We start from the raw sequence: 16731 nt of genomic DNA on the forward strand, positions 1-16731 counted from the left end.
TTATATACATAGGAAATATGATAATAAGGACTGGGGCAGATAATTTGATAATAGTCACTTGGATAGGGGCAAGGGCGAGGTCTAAACTGGATAGACAAATCCAGATAGCCTTTGACTTACATCCACAATGGAGCCCAACGTTCCTGTTGCTAAGGAAAACATTTGCTAAGTGAGTTTTGCTCCATTTTGCGACCTTTTCTGGCCACAGTTGTTAAGTGAATCACTGCAGACGTTATTAACACGGCTAAATGAATCTGGTTTCTCCATTATCAGAAAGTTACAAAAGACAATCACATGACTCTGAGACACGCAAATATCATCAATTTGAACCAGTTCCCAAGCGTCTGAATTTTGATCAGGTGACCAAAGGGGATGCTGCAATGGTTGTAAGTGTAAAAAATGGTCATAAGTCACTCTTTTCAGTGGTATTGTAACTTTGAACGGTCACTGAATGAATTCTTCTAAGTCGAGGACTACCTGTAATTGAGTAGATGGTGTCATTGACGCAAAGAATGTAAATTTGGGCAAACTCAGGGTGACAGTGGAGGACAAGGGGATGTGGAGCACTACAGTGTAAAGGTGAAGATAAAGGTGCCCCTCGCACATACGTGCTAGTCGTTTCCAGCTCTAGGGGGCGGTGCTCATCTCCGTTACAAAGCCAAAGAGCCAGCGCTGTCCAAAGACGTCTCCGTGGTCATGTGGCCAGCATGACTAAACTCCGAAGGCGCACGGAACACTGTTACCTTCCCACAAAATGGACCCTATTTTTCTACATGCATTTTTTACATGCTTTTGAACTGCTAGGTTATCAGAAGCTGGGACAAATAATGGGAGCTCACTCCGTTACGTGGCGCTAGGGATTCAAACCGCCGAACTGCCGACCTTTCTGATCGAGAAGCTCAGCGTCTTAGACACTGAGCCACCGCGTCCCTTACATACTACAGTGTATGGGGTCACAAAGAGTCAAACACAACTTAGTGAGTGAACAACTAGCATTATTAAAATAATTCCTTTTATATCATATTTTTGTTGCACTAATACATAATGCAAGAGCCACAATGGTACTGAACCAGCCCCAAGGAGAAACTCCAGTTTTAGTCTACCCGTAGCTACAGAATCTACCTCACAGGATTGTTCAGGGAAAAATTGGAGGGAGCCCCAGGTATACTACCTAAAGTAGTTTTTACTCATCAGAACTCTGTGCATCACCTTGTTACGAGCAGATAGTTCAGCTTTCAAATGGTTAAAAAGAAAACAGTCTTAACATTATTCAGACCAAATTTGCCTTACGACCACAACTGAGCCCAAAATTTCAGTTGCTAAGTAAGACATTAAGTGCATTTTGTCCCATTGTACAGCCTTGTCTTTCCACAATTGTTAGGTGAATCACTGTAGTTGTTAAGTTAGTAACGCGCTCATTAAGTGAATATTGCCTTCCCCAATGACTCAGAAGGTCGCCAAATCCGTGGAACACTGGCAACCGTCATAAATATGACCCTGTCGCCAAGCGTGTGAATTTTGATCCGAGGGATGTGGGGATGTTAAGTATGAAAAAAAAAGTCATGTCACTTTTTTTTCAGGGCTGTTGTAACTTCGAACGGTCATGAAATGAACTGTTGTACGTTGAGGCCTATCTGTACTTCATCACCAATAAGCCGGAGGGTAAACAACCACGAGACAGGGAGTCAGGGAGAGAAAAGGGACCTCCTTGTTTGCCCCAGGCACCAAAAAACGTCCCAGGCTGGCCCTACCCCACCAGCTGAACTCTGAACTAGCGAGGACAAAAGGGCTATTTTAGGAAAACATTTGTTCGAAAGATATTCAGTTCGACCAAAAGTATTTTCCAGCCAAGCAGTTACAAACAGTGAGAGGAGGAGGAGGAGGAGGAGGAGGAGGAGGAGGAGGAGGAGGAGGAGGAGGAGGAGGAGACGGAAACGAGAAATTTGAGTCTTTGGCAGGATCCTGTGCAGACTCAGGATAGATGAAAGACTCACCCTTCCACCATCTTTCTGGAAGATTACAAAGCTGGCATGCAAACTCTCCTGAATTCTTCACAGACTTCCAACGGGGTTCCCAGGTCAGAAGCCAAAAACAATCAGCATTCATCACTTGGGATTATTTGTTTGGAAAAAGACCACATGGTTGTTCGGGAGATCTGTCACTAGACAACTGTACAAAACCGCAGGCTCGGAGAGCTGGGATCGAATGACTTTGACAAAAGGAAGCCCTTTAGTTTCCATAGGGCAGGAAAACAAACCAAGATCCAGCAGCTTTGCCAGCGGCTAACTTCCAGGAGTACAACTGCGTCCAGCTACTACAATCCCCTCTGCCCCTGAGGGTTTCAGCATCTAAAATGAGCGTCTTTTCTCCATTAAGCCAAGCAATTGGCCAAACCCCTTGATCTGAAGCAAATCTTCAAAGGCCCCAAACCGTGAATTGTGGACTTTGTAAAACATCAGGATGGGATTAGAAAAATTCTAAAGCAGGGGTTTAGAATCAAGGCCCGCGGGCTGCATCTGGCTCATAGGGTGTTTAGATCTGGCCTGTAGGGCCACCCCAAAAACAGCCAAGGGCCAGCCCGTGGGGCCTCTGCCAGCGAAAACGGGAAGGCTGCCGGCAGAGGGTTGCAGGAAGACGTCACGGCCGAAAACGGAGCTCAGGAGCCTGTTTTCGCTGGCAAATGCGCTCAGGCCGCCATAGGCGCCCCCTCCCCAAACAAGTGATGTGGAGCTGACCGTGCCCCCCACCCTGCCCCCACAAGGTCAAACACAACCCTGATGCGGCCCTCAAGGAAATTGAGTTTGATGCCCCTGTTCTAAAGCATTGAGAATCCTGGAGAATTCAAATGAGTGCAAGTCTTAGTGGAATTTGGTGCAGGAGGCTGGGTGGGGGAGCAGCAAATCTCCAATCCTGAAATTCAATACAGGTAGTCCTCGACTTACGACCAGAAATTTCTGTGGCTGAGCAAGACGTGAGCTTTGCCTCGTTTTGTTCGACCTTTCTTGCCACCGTTGAGTGAATCACTGCAGTTTTTAAGTTAGTATAACACCATTGTTAAATGAATTGATTGCTTATTGTACCCTAGGACTATTATTAAGTGATGTACCTGATGATTCTTGACTCTTGACGAATGTCTTTCTTTTTATGTACAGAAAGGTCTGCATTTGCACCAAGACAAATTTCTCGTGTGTCCAATTGCACTTGGCCAATAAAAGAATTCTATTCTGTTCTAATCTGGCTTCCCCATCGACTTTCAGAAGGGGATCGATCCCCTGACCATGGGATACATACTACAACCGTCATAAATATGAGTCAGTTGCCAAGCATCTGAATTTGATCATGTGACCATGATACTGCAAAGGTTGTACATTTGAAAAACGGTCACTATTTTCAGCGCCCTTGTTAACTTCAATCGCTAAATGAATGGGTTGTAAGTCAAGGACTACACATACAGGTAATCCTCCACTTACAACCACAGCTGGATCAGAATTTCCGTTGCTAAGCAAGGTGGCTACTCAGTGAGTCATACACGGTTTTCCAAGCTTTATTGCCACAGCTTGTTAAGCAAATCACTGTAGCTCTTAAGTGCCCTACACGGTCATTAAGTGGATCTGACCTCCTCCTTTGACCTGGCTTGCCAGAAGCTGGCTGGGAAGATCCCAAATGGTGATCCAGTGATCCCAGAATCCTGCAACTCTCATAAATACATGCCAGTGTCCAAGCATTTGAATCTGGATCCATGTGACTATCCGGATAATACAATAATCGTGTTGAGGACCAGTTCAATGTCGCTTCGTTCAGTGCTGTTGTATCTTTGAACACTCAATAAACCAATGGTTGGAAGTAAAGGACTACCTGAATCGGATGCTGCAGACACCTCTCTTAAATTCAGTTGCTAACTCATTAGCAGCCCAGTTGAGAAACATGGGGAAACATCCAACCTCCCACAAGTTATTTCTTTCACAAATGCTGAAACTCCAGCCAATATGGAGCTGCTCTTAAGGACATTTTTCCAGGCTCTGCCCCAATTAAAGCTGGGACCTTGGAACTGCCAATTATGGCCTAGCCTTTACAGACGGCAGGAATACTTCCATTTTAATTGGGATAATGAGCAGTCCAGCAACAGGGATCGTCCTGATGTAAAGCTCAATGCCTCGGGTGAAACCTGGGCTAAGATTTCCGGGGCTGCGCGTCTTATTTGAACCCAGCCCTACCTTGGGCAGCTTAAAGTACAACCTATTGGTTAACATCCCCACAGGTGAAGTGGTGGCACCACACCTCAGAAAGAAATTGGTGGCATCAAAACTGGAGAATAAATCCAGGATGAAATTGAGTTGCTGAGCTGCGGTGGAAACTGGCCCTTTGCTTCTCTAGTTTGGAGGAGGAATATTTGTTTTCTCCCATCCGGGAAGAGGATGGAAACGAGGCTCCTCTTTTGAAGTAGAGAAGCCAGAGATGCATCAAAATGGCTCGAGAGGTTGGGCTTTGAAGATTGTATTGGGAAAACGAAAGAGAACAGTTGTAGCCCCGGTTGGAACGAGAGGTCCTTGGTGTTCTTCTGGGCCTCCTTGTTTCCTTGCAGACGTTTCATGACCCAAGTTACTTAGTCTGGATCATGGAAGGTACGCAAGAAAACAAGCAAGTTCAGAGAATACCAAGAACGCCACAGTCCTCCTCCTCCTCCTCTTCCTTTTCCTCCTCTTTCATTTCCTCCTCTTTCTTTTCTTCTTCTTCCTCCTCTTCTTTTTCCTCCTCCTTTTTCTCTTCCTCCTCCTCCTCCTCTTCTTTCATTTCCTCCTTTCTTTTCCTCTTCTTTTCCTCCTCTTCCTTTTCCTCCTCCTTTTCTTCCTCCTTTTCTTCCTCCTTTTCCTCCTCTTCCTTTTCTTTCTTCCTCCTCTTTCTTTTCCTCCTCCTCCCCCTTCTCTTTCATTTCCTGCGCTTCCTTTTCCTCTTCTTCCTCCTCCTCCTTTTCTCCCTCTTCCTTTTCCTCCTCCTCCTCTGCTTCTTTCATTTCCTCATCTTTTTCTGCCTCCTCTTCTTTTTCCTCTTCCTCGTCCTTTTCTCCCTTTTGCATTTCCTCTTCTTCCTCCTCTTCTTCCTCCTCTTCCTTTTCCTCCTCCTCCCCTCCTCTTTCATTTCCTCCTTTCCTTTTCCTCCTCTTTCCCTCCCTCTTCCTTTTCTTCCTCCTCCTCTTCCTCCTCTCCCTCTTCCTCTTCCTCCTCCTCCTCCTTTCATTTCCTCCTCTTCCTTTTCCTCTTCCTCATCCTTTTCTCCCTCTTGCATTTCCTCTTCCTTCTCCTCTCCCTCTCCCTTTTCCTCTTCTTCCTCTTCCTCCTCTCTCTTCCTTTTCCTTCTCCTCTCCCTCTCTCCTCCTCCTCCTCCTCCCTGCAAACCCCACTCTTTTCCAGCATTGATGATATTACCCAGCTTGGGTAATGAAAAGTTTGCAGGAAAACAACCAAGCTCAGAGAAAACCAAGGAACCCAGTCCTCCCCCTTCCTCCTCTCCCCCTCCCCATCCCCTGCAAACCCAACTATCTTCCAGCATTGGTTTCATGACCTACTTTGGGTCATGAAACATCTGCAAGAAAACAACCCCCCTCAGAGAACACCAAGGACCCCAGAGTCCTTCTACTCCCCCTCCTCAGTCTCCTCTCTGCAAACCTCACTCTCTTCCAGCACTGATGATGTTACCTAGTTGGGTCATGAAACGTCTGCAAGGAAACCACCAAGCTCAGAGGGCAACAAGAGCCCCTTTCAAAGCGGGAAGGGGGAGGACAACGGCCCATCTTGCCAAGGCGAACCTGGGAGGGAGAGGGGTTTTTTTTCCTGCAGGGTTGCGCCCCCCCCCCCAAAAAAAAACCCCATCCATCTCCCGAGCTCCGACCCGTGTCGATCGGCTTCAGAAAGGCAGGCAGCCGAGTCAGCCTGGCCAGCCAAGCTCGGGTTAGGCGCGGGTTAAGCACGGGGGAGGCTGGCTTTTTTGTTCCCTTTCCCGGCCAAGCGAAAAGCAAAGCCTGCTCGGGCGACGCGGCGCCAGCGAGCCCGGCCCGCAGCCGCTCGGCGCCCGGCCGGGGAGGATGGGAGTTGCAATCCGAAGGGAGACGCTAATTTTTTTGGGGGCGCAGATCATAGTCCTGGGGAGGAAGATTTGGGGGCGGTGGGGGGAGGAGGAGGCCTGGGTGGCCAAGACGCGGGAGTCTCCCAGCCGGCGGGACTCCAAGTCCCATCATCCCCTCCCCCGGGAGCCGGGCGGCCGCTCTCACCCGAAATCATCGTCCATGGACTTGAAGTAGAACTTGTAGTTGGGCCGGTTGAGCAGCGCCTTGAAGTCGCCCAGCGTGACCCGCTCGGCCGGCAGCGGCAGCTTGACCAGGTACGGCGTCTCCTGGTCGTCCAGGTGGTAGATGATCTTGGTCTCCGACGCCGCCATGGCCCCCGCCAGGCCCGCCTCGCCGCCCGGCCTCGTCCCCTTGTTCTCGGACCGGGTGCCAGCGCCGCCCGCCTCAGCGCGCAAGCTCCGGCCGACCCGGCGCCGCCTCCTCCGCCGCCTCCGCCGGGCTCCTCCCCTGCGCGAGGAGATGCCGCCGCAGCCGGCCCGGGACCCCCCGCCGCCTCGGGGACGCTGAGGGAGCTCGGCGGGATCCTGGGCCGCCGCCGCCGCCGCCCCGGGGGATGCTGGGCTTTGGGCGGGCCCGGCGCCCTTCGCTTTCCCAGAGGCTGTGGGGGGGAGGGGGGCTCTGCACAGCCGGCCTGGGTGGGGTGAGGGGGGTGGGGGTCGCCGACCCCAAGATTGCCCCCCACATAACACGCGTTTCCTTTGGTCGTGGAGTTGGGGGGGAGGGGGGGATGAATCCGGCGGTCCTCTCTCTCTTTTCTTTCCTCTCTTTCTGGCTTCCTTTCTCTCTTGTGTTTTCTCTTGCTTTCTTTCTCTCCCTCTCTTTTTCTATCTCTCTCTGGCTTTTTCTCTCTCCCTTTCTCTCTTTCTCTTGTTTTCTCTCTCTTGTTCTCTTTCTCTCTCTCTCTCCCTCTCTTGTTTTCTCTCTCTCTTTCTGGCTTCCTTTTTCTCTTGTTTTATCTCTCTTGTTCTCTCTCTCTCACACCCTCTCTTGCTTTCTCTCTCTCTCTCTTTCTCTTTCTGGCTTTCTTTCTCTCCTGCTTTCTATTTCTCTTGTGTTTTCTCTTGCTTTCTTTCTCTCCCTCTCTTTTTCTACCTCTCTGGCTTTTTCTCTCTTCCCTCTCTCGTTTTCTTTCTCTTGCTTTATCTCTCTCTCTCTCTCCCTCCCTCTCCCCTCGCTTTCTCTCTCTCTCTGGGTTCCTTTCTCTGTTTCTCGTGCTTTTTCTTGCTTTCTTTCTCTCCCTCTCTGCCTTTTTCTCTTTCCCTTTCTCATTTTCTCTCTTTCTCTTGCTTTATCTCTCTTGTTCTCTCTCCCCCCCTTGCTTTCTCTCTCTCTCTCTTTCTGGCTTCCTTTCTCTCTCTCTCTCTCTCTCTCTCTCTCTCTCGCTTTCTATTTCTCTTGTGCTTTCTCTCTTGCTTTTTTCTCCCTTCTCTCTCTCTCTCTCTTGCTTTTTTTTCTCTCCTCGTTTCCTTTCACTCACACACAATATTTCTCTTGCTTTCTCTCGCACATACAGGTGAAACTGGAAAAATTAGAATATTGTGCAAAAGTTTGTTTCAGTAATGCAACTTAAAAGGTGAAACTAATATATGAGATAGACTCATTACATGCAAAGCGAGATAGTTCAAGCCGTGGTTTGTCATAATTGAGATGATTATGGCTTACAGCTCATGAAAACCCCAAATCCACAATCTCAGAAAATTAGAATATTACATGCAATCAATAAAACGAGGATTGTACATAGAACAGTATCGGACCGCTGAAAAGTATAAGCATGCATATGTACTCAGTACTTGGTCTGGGCCCCTTTTGTAGCAATTGCTGCCTCAATGCAGCGTGGCATGGAAGCCATCAGCATGTGGCACTGCTGAGGTGTTATGGAAGACCAGGATGCTTCAATAGCGGCCTTCAGCTCTTCTGCATTGTTCAGTCTCATGTCTCTCATCTTTCTCTTGGCAATGCCCCACAGATTCTCTATGCGGTTCAGGTCAGGTGAGTTTGCTGGCCAATCAAGCACAGTAATCCCACGGTCATTGAACCAGGTTTTGGTGCTTTTGGCAATGTGGGCAGGTGCCAAGTCCTACTGGAAAATGAAGTCATCCCCATAAAGCTTGTCTGAGGAAAGAAGCATGGTGCTCCAAAATCTCCTGGTAGATGGCTGCGTTGACCCTGGACTTAATGAAGCACAGTGGACCAACACCAGCAGATGACATGGCTCCCCAAATCAACAGACTGGAAACTTCACACTGGACTTCAAGCATCTTGCAGTGTATGCCTCTCCATTCTTTCTCCAGACTCTGGGTCCTTGGTTTCCAAATGAGATGGAAAAGTTGCTCTCATCAGAAAAGAGGACTTAGGACCACTGAGCAACAGACCAGTTCCATGTTTCTTTAGTCCAGGTAAGACTCTTCTGACGTCGTTTGTTGTTCAGGAGCGGCTTGACAAGAGGAATACGACATTTGAAACCCATGTCCAGGATCCGTCTGTGTGTGGTGGCTCTTGATGCACTGACTCCAGCCTCAGTCCACCCCTTGTGAAAGTCCCCAACACTTTTGAATGGCCTTTTCCTGACAATCCTCTCCAGGCTGCGGTCATCCCTGCTGCTTGTGCACCTTTTTCTTCCACACTTTTCCCTTCCACATAACTTTCTATTAATGTGCTTTGATACAGCACTTTGGGAACATCCAACTTCTTTTGCAATTACCTTTTGAGGCTTTCCCTCCTTATGGAGGGTGTCAGTGATGGTTTTCTGCACAACTGTCAGGTCAGCAGTCTTTCCCATGATTGTGATTCCTACTGAACCAGACTGAGAGACCATTTAAAGGGTCAGGAACCCTTTGCAGATGTTATGGCTTAATTAGCTGATTAGAGTGGGACACTTTGTGCCTAGAATATTGAACCTTTTCACAATATTCTAATTTTCTGAGATTGTGGATTTGGGGTTTTCATGAGCTGTAAGCCATGATCATCTCAATTATGACACATCACGGCTTGAACTATCTTGCTTTGCACGTAATGAGTCTATCTCATATATTAGGTTCACCTTTTAAGTTGCATTACTGAAATAAATGAACTTTTGCACGATATTCTAATTTTTCGAGTTTCGCCTGTACATTTTCTCTCACACACAATTACACAATCTTGTTTCCTTTTTCTCACATTTTCTGTCACTCTATCACACACACACACATACACATTCTCTCTTCTGTTTCCCACACACACATTTTCTTTTCCCTTCCTCCCTCCCTCTCTTTTCTCTCTCTCATCTAGGTCATACTTGCTTTTATTTTTGGGTCAGGCCTCTTGTCATCTGTCATTGTCATCTAAGATCTCAAAGGCTGGAGTCTTTCCTGTTTGGGAGCTGCTCTAGCCGCCTAATCCCTTCATTTGCCTTTTTGGCACCTTTGTATTTCCAGCTTCCTCTGAGTCTCATCCTATCCTGGTGTTTACCTTCACACCCAGGCCTGGAGGTCCTTGAGATGTGGGGCAGTGCCTCCCATCCATTTTGCTCTTGGCGGGGAAAGACTAGGACACACACTTCTTGCAGTAATAACCTGGTTCTCGGGTTGTAAGAAAGCTGTGTTCTGGATTTTATAGAACTTATTTACGCTTTTACATTATATAGCTGTTATTTTTTTTATGATTAAGCCACCCAGAGTTATCTTGAACTATAAATTCAGCCTATCAATTATATAAATAACTAAATGGCCTTCTTGGTTGAGAGAGTTGGCTTCCATTAGCCGTTCCTTGTCGAGCGTAAGGTGGTTGGAAAGCCACCACAACTTTGCCACAAACTATGGCTTGTTGGAAAGGGTGAACTAACACTAACTAACCTGAGCCCTGGGCCCTATTTAACAAAATGAAATTCAATGTAGAGAAAAGTAAAGTCTTATACTTAGGCAAGGAAAACCAAAAGTACACCCATAGATTGGGTGAAACCAGGCTTAATAGCCATAACTGTCAGAGGGATCTTGGAGTCTTAGTGAACAACCAATTAAATATGAGCCAACAGGGTGTGGTGGCAGCCAAAAAAGCCAATGCAATTCTAAATTGCATTTTAACACAGGGATTGAATCAAGATCTCATGAAGTAATAATACCACTCTGTAAAACCACACCTGTAAGACCACGCCTAGCCTACTGCATCCAGTTTTGATCACTACACTATAAAAAAAGAGGTTGAGACTCTAGAAAGAGTGCAGAGAAGTGCAATCAAGATGATTAAGGGGCTGGAGGCTAAAATATGCGATGAATGGTTGCAGGAACTGGGCATGGCTAGTCTAGTGAAGGACTAAGGGAGACATAGCAGTCTTCCAATATTTGCGGGGCTGCCACAGAGAGTAGAGGGGGTCAAACTATTTTCCAAAGCACCTGAAGGACAGACAAGGAATAATGGATGGAAACCGATCGTGGAGAGATTACAGCTAGAAATAAGGAGAAATTTTCAGTCAATGGAACAGAAGTTGCCTTCAGAAGTTGTGGGTGTTTCATCACTGGAAGCTTTGAAGAAGAGACTGGACAGCCATCTGTCAGAAATGGTATAGGGCAGGGGTCTCCAAACTTGGCCACTTTAAGCCTGGTGGACTTCTGGCTGGGGAATTCTGGGAGTTGAAGTCCGCCAGGCTTAAAGTGGCCAAGCTTGGAGACCCCTGGTATAGGGTCTCCTGTTTGAGCGGGGGGGGGTTGGACTAGATGACATAGATTAGAAGGTCCCTTCTAACTATTGTTCTAACATTTTGTGGCTTCTATTGCATCTCTTCATAGTGACACTTTCAGAAACTATATCATTGCGCCTTCTTTTCTAGTTAACTTAAATGAACTTTCTTTTTCTAGGTCCCCTTTCTATACGGAATTATCCCCATGGACTGCTTGGCAGGCCCAGCAGTTTTCTAACGGTCTCTGTAGCTTCTTTCCTCTGTAAAATTAATTCTTTTAAATTCTCTTTTGAGGATGGGTCCAGGCAGGCAAACTAATCCCCCACTGAAAACTGTTCGTTTGCACAAGTATCACAATTCTGCTTTTCAAGTCATGATCCAAGGAATCACTGTAGGAGGCACAACGTTGCAGGATCCAATCTGGGGTCGGTCCTCAGGACCAGCGATCTAGAGAAACAAAAGGACTGGGAGGAACATGATAGCAGTATCGCAATATTTGAGCAGCTGCCACAAAGAGGAGAATTAACCAGTGGAACAGCTTGCCGTCAGAAGTTGTGGGTGCTTCATCTCTGGAGGTTTTTAAGAAGAGTCTGGACAGTCAGTTGTCTGAAATTGTATAGGATCTCCCGTTTGAGCAGGGGGCTGGACTAAAAGACCTCCAAGGTCCCTTCTGGTTCTGTTCTGATCCATCGAAATGGCTGTCTGAATCGAGACAGTTTCCATCTTTCAACTTTGCATTCTATTAAACGTAACTGCCCAGAAAATAATATTTTGCTTCAATCCAAACATTTAATAACGAGCCCATTTTAAGGATTTTGGGATAGAAAATAAGACAGGCAAGTGCCCTGATTGTATCTTCAATTAAGTGAAAGATTTCAATTGCGTTTCCCTCCATCCTAGCCCAGCACTCCAAGAATAGCTACCAGGTCTTTTGGTTCCTTTTAGCGCACAATACTAACTCAATCTTTATGGCATGTTTTGTACATTGTTTTGTGTTGGGCCCATGTGACCCTGGGTGCATTGCAAGTCTGCCAATTCTTTTCCTCTGTAAGATTTCAAAGTTTCTAAGATGTCGGTTTATAAACAAGCATAACCACAGCAAGTTATTCAGCATGAAACAAAACAAACAAACGAATGAATTGCCCAGAAGCAACACACAATGAAAACTCAGCTAAAATAGAAGAAGCTAAAGAAAAAGAAAAACATAATAAAATATACTGAAGACAACAACAATGAAGTAAGAGAAGTCTTATAGTAAACACTTCAGCCACGTCTTCTATCATCCATTTTAGCAAAAGTTTTCAAGCAGAAGTAATTCTGTGAAGTTAATGAGGGTCAGGGAATGTTTTTGTGTTTCCCTGTGTGTGTTGGTGTATCTGTGTGCGTGTCCAAGCTGGGCTCCAAAACTCCAGGTGAGAGATAGCAAAAAATGAGATATTATACCCTCTTGCCATCCAGATTTGGGGGGCCCCAATCTAGTAGCAAGAGGTAATACAGGTAGTCCTTGACTTACAACAGTTCATTTAGCGACAGAAGTTACAACAGCCCTGAAAAAAGTGACTTAGGACCACTTTTCACACAACCATTGCAGCATCCCCAAAGTCATGTGATCAAAATTCGGCTGCTTGGCAACTGACTCATATTTATAACGGCTAGAGTCATGGAGTCATATGATCACTGCAATCTCCTGCCAAGCAAAGACAATGGGGAATCCCGATTCACTTTACAGCTGTGTTACTAACTTAACAACTGTGGCAAGAAAGGTCTTAAAAGTAGGGCAAAACTCGCTTGACAAATATCTCATTTAGCAGCCGAAATTTTGGGCTCAATCGTGGTCGTAAGTGGAAGACTACCTGTACCATAATTACCACTCACTAATTTCATCAAGTCTGGTCAGGGTTTTCTAGACATTTTGCATTTGATTTGAACTATGTTTTAAATCCAACACAAATAAGGAGATTATATAGGATTCTGTATTATTTCAAGCATTGAGGGAAAGCAATCAAGTATATTTTCAATCAAATGCGTTCTTTGCTAGATAAACATGACCACGGAGACAAGCACTCCTATATTTAGCCTCAAATGATTCTAATTTAGCCTCTTTGTGGCAACAATCTTTGGACAGATGTCTATGTAGATACTCAGTCATTCAGGTCATAGTTGTCCTAAAAGTGCTTTTTTTTTCAGGAGGCAACTGGACTTTGTTTTTCCTTGAAGAGGTTTCACTTCTCATCCAAGAAGCTTCTTCAGTTCTGACTGAATACTGGAGTATGGAAAGATTTCTAATTCCTTACAATCCTCTGGTTGTTAGCACTCTTTCTGAGAGTTGTTGAAGCCACTTGGAGATTTATCTGTGCCCTGAGAATCACCTGAATATTGCAATGAGTGTTCTACAGATAAACGTCCAGGTGTTCAACATGGTAACCTGGTTTATATCTGTATCACAACTGAGGACCAAAGTTGTGGACTCAATTATGGTTGTATGTTGAATTGTAAAGCGCTTCATGGCCCAGGACTTAAGTCACTTGCAGGACTAATACTCTGTCCATCCCATGAGACCTGGCTATGCTGCCCAGGGAATTCTGGGAATTGAAGTCCAGACATCTTCAAATTGCCAATTCTCAACGAAAACACTGATTTAGCAAGCAAAGACAAGGGAAAGTATCTCAGTCAAGAATGTCAAGAAATAGAGATAAAGAAAATGAGATATGATTTTTCAAAATTCAAGCATACCTCGATCAATATCAGATGCTGGTTTCCTGCAAAGCATTCCAAAACTTGCAAATTTACACCAAAGAAAGGAGATGGAGGAAAGCATGTAAATTAGCAAATCATTGCACTGATTTTTCCTCACAAGCCAAAAAAAAATAAAAAATGGAATCTCATATTTAAAGAGAACACTAAATGGCCAGGCAGAAAAAGCTGTGTGGTACTGGGATCAATTAATAAAAGAAACATGAGTAATCGGATAACTCAGTATTTTTCAACCTTGGCAATTTTAAGATATGTGGACTCTGAATTCTGGGAGTTGAAGCTCACATATTTTAAAAGTGGCTAAGGGTGAGAAATGCTGAGATTGATGGATAATGTAAAAGTAAGATGGATAATGGTGAGAGCAACAGCCGTAAGAGATTCCTTTTCTTGATTACATCAAGGCCTTCAAGTATGTAAATCATGCCAAAATGCGCAATATAAAAAGGAGTGCCAGAATATCTGGTTATTTTTTGAGGAATCTTTACAAGGAACAAGAAACTACTGTAAGAACTAAGCTTGGAGAAACAAAGAGTTTAGAACAAGGGTGGAAGACCAAACTGAAGATTATCTGCATATACTGAATGTTTATTCTGTTCAGGGAATATAAGAATGTTGGGATTAGAATTGCTGACAACAGAAATTCTAAATTGGGAGGTCAGAAAAGAAACAGTTCAAGATATGCAGCCAATAGCACTTTATGGGATGAAAGTTAAAAAAAGACAGAATGCTCACTAGGGAAAGCAGAAATGGATAGACTGGGGTCATCTATCTTGTGTCTATACCACTCCTGCATCATCACAAAATCTCCAGAAACGTAAAGCCTACAACCTTGAAATTTGGCACTTATGTTCCTCTTGGATTCTAGGTGTTCACTAAGAAAGAATTTTTCAAAAGGACCATCAGAGCATCAGTATTTCATATATTATTATTAACCCCCCTCCCCACCTGAAAACAAATCTGTTCCAAATGCAAAACACAAGCAGAGGAGTTTCAGTTTCAGAGCACCAAGCAGCTTTAGTACAAAACATTTGAGCTAAGCCACGCCCAGGCTCCTTGCTGTCTCCTTTCTCACACAGCAAATACTCTTTCAGCTTCCAAACGGCCCTCAACTCTCACACACCGACAGGATGCTAGCCAGATGAATACCGATGGATGCTAGTAGGCAGAGGCAGAATTTTTTCCCTCTTATTTTCCTCCCCAATAACTATGCCCGTACACAGTTTCGTAGCGAAGCACGGGTAAAGAGCTAGTGTTAAATATTTTAAAGCAAGGAGAATGAATGCCGTACACAGATAGTCCTCAACTTACGACCTCAATTGAGACCAACATTTCTGTGGCTAAGGGAGACGTTTGTGAATTTTGCCCCGTTTTACGACCTTTCTTGCCACAGTTAAGTGGATCATTGCAGTTAAAAGATAGTAGATTGGTTGTTAGGTAAACCTGGCTTCCCCATTGACTTTGCTTGTCTGGTCACAAAAGGGGATAATGTGACCACCAGGGACACTGCAACAGTCATAAATATGAGACAGTTGCCAAGTATCTAAATGTTGATCACAGGAAAAAGAAAGTTTAAAGAACAGTTGCAGGAACTGAGTATGTCTAGTCTGATGGAAAGAAGAACTAGGAGAGACATGATAGCAGTGTTCCAATATCTTGGGCTGCCACAAAGAAGAGGGAGTGAAGCTCTTCTCCAAAGCCCCCCGAGGGCATGACAAGAAGCAATGGGTGGAAACTAATCAAGGGGAGAAGCCAGGGGTGGGATTCTACCAGTTTGCACCTATTTGCTAGAACCGGTTGTTAACATTCTAAGCAGTTTGGAGAACCGGTTGTTAGAAGAAATTACAGGGCTAATCCTGTAAGGAAGGCAGGAAGGAAACATTCTGGTGTTGCTTACAGAAACTGCCTCTCCGTTAACCCTTATTACATTCTTGGCAGGACTAGACTTCCTGTCTCAGGAACGTCTCTGGAGTTTTTTTTCCCTTCCTTTGCTGGTACTTTGCTTGTGTGGAGTGACCATTCAAAGTTACAGTGGCACTGAAAAAAGTGACTTATGACCATTTTTCACACTTAACGACTGTTGCAGCATCCCCACAGTCATGAGAGGCCAGGCGAGGAGGTGCATGCCTCAATGTGAGTGATATTGAATTGGCCACGCCCAGCCAATAACATGACCACCAAGCCACGCCCACCAAGCTACACCCACAGAACCAGTTGTTAAAAAAATTGAATCCCACCCATGGGAGAAGCAATTTAGGACTGAGGAGAAATCTTCTGACAGAACAATTAATCAGGGGCACAACTTGCCTTCAGAGATTGTGAATGCTCCTACACTGGAAGTTTTAAAGAAGAGATTGGATAACCATTTGTGGTATAGGGTGGTTTCCTGCCTAAGCAGGGGGCTGGACTAGAAGACCTCCAGGGTTCCTTCCAACCCCGTTATTCTATTCTAATCTGTTCACCACCTTATTTGTAAAAATGATAAAAGGTGGGGCCCAAAATAAATAAGTAAAACAAGCAAGTAAATAACAAGCATTGAAGCAAGGAAACCCAGAATGTGAGAATGGTAAGAACAGGCTTTAGACACAGACACACACACACACACACACACACCACACCAGTGAAGTGGCACTTGTGGACTCCAATTTGACTTGCTTAAAAATATTTTTTAAGCCTGAGGTGCTGTCAAGCTTCTTCTAGCGGTGTCTCCAACATAAAAACCTTTTTTCAGATTCCAATATATGGCAGAACCAACAAGTCATTCTTTGCATCAGAGGGGTTTAATGACTCCAAATTGAATATTAGCAGAGAGAACTTCCCAGAATTTGCAAATGGATTTGAGAAGGGTTTAAACTCTTTCCCCCCCGCACACCAAAAAAAAACAAAACCAGGAAATGTTTCCCAGACATTTAAGTCACTCTATAAGACAATTGGGGGGAGAGGTTTGCTATTCAGTTTTTCTCTCCTTTCTAGAAAGAATGCTGGCAAGCGATTCCAAGGTGAAAATCTATTGGCTTATTAGAGATATTTGAAGTACAACTCAAGCCGGTAAAATCCAATGGTTAAGATTTGAAAGGCTGCATGTTGGTCGCCACCAATTTGAACCCAAGTTCTTGACTTCTGAATTCTTATCGCCACCAGCACCCCCCAGATGCTGAACTGTGATCAAGAAAAGAGGTTGGAGAACTCCATCAGCAATGACAGTGGG

At 45.1% G+C, this 16731-nt stretch overlaps 1 protein-coding gene across 3 annotated transcripts in view; it reads right to left on the reverse strand.

Annotated features, from left to right (window-relative positions):
• DVL3 (dishevelled segment polarity protein 3) overlaps window positions 1–6516 on the reverse strand; it is an 80640-nt gene extending 74124 nt beyond the window's left edge. For all 3 annotated transcript variants that reach the window (XM_087933650.1, XM_026721744.2, XM_026721745.2), the window contains exon 1: window positions 6266–6516. In XM_087933650.1, the coding sequence (XP_087789776.1) occupies window positions 6266–6432 (167 nt within the window). In that variant the 5' untranslated portion in view covers window positions 6433–6516. The remainder of the gene's footprint in view (window positions 1–6265) is intronic.
• Between the last annotated feature and the right edge of the window lie 10215 nt (window positions 6517–16731).

This window comes from Pseudonaja textilis, chromosome 4 (assembly GCF_049901715.1).
Source record: "Pseudonaja textilis isolate UNSWEBS1 chromosome 4, rPseTex1.2, whole genome shotgun sequence".
NCBI classification, from domain to species: domain Eukaryota; kingdom Metazoa; phylum Chordata; class Lepidosauria; order Squamata; family Elapidae; genus Pseudonaja; species Pseudonaja textilis.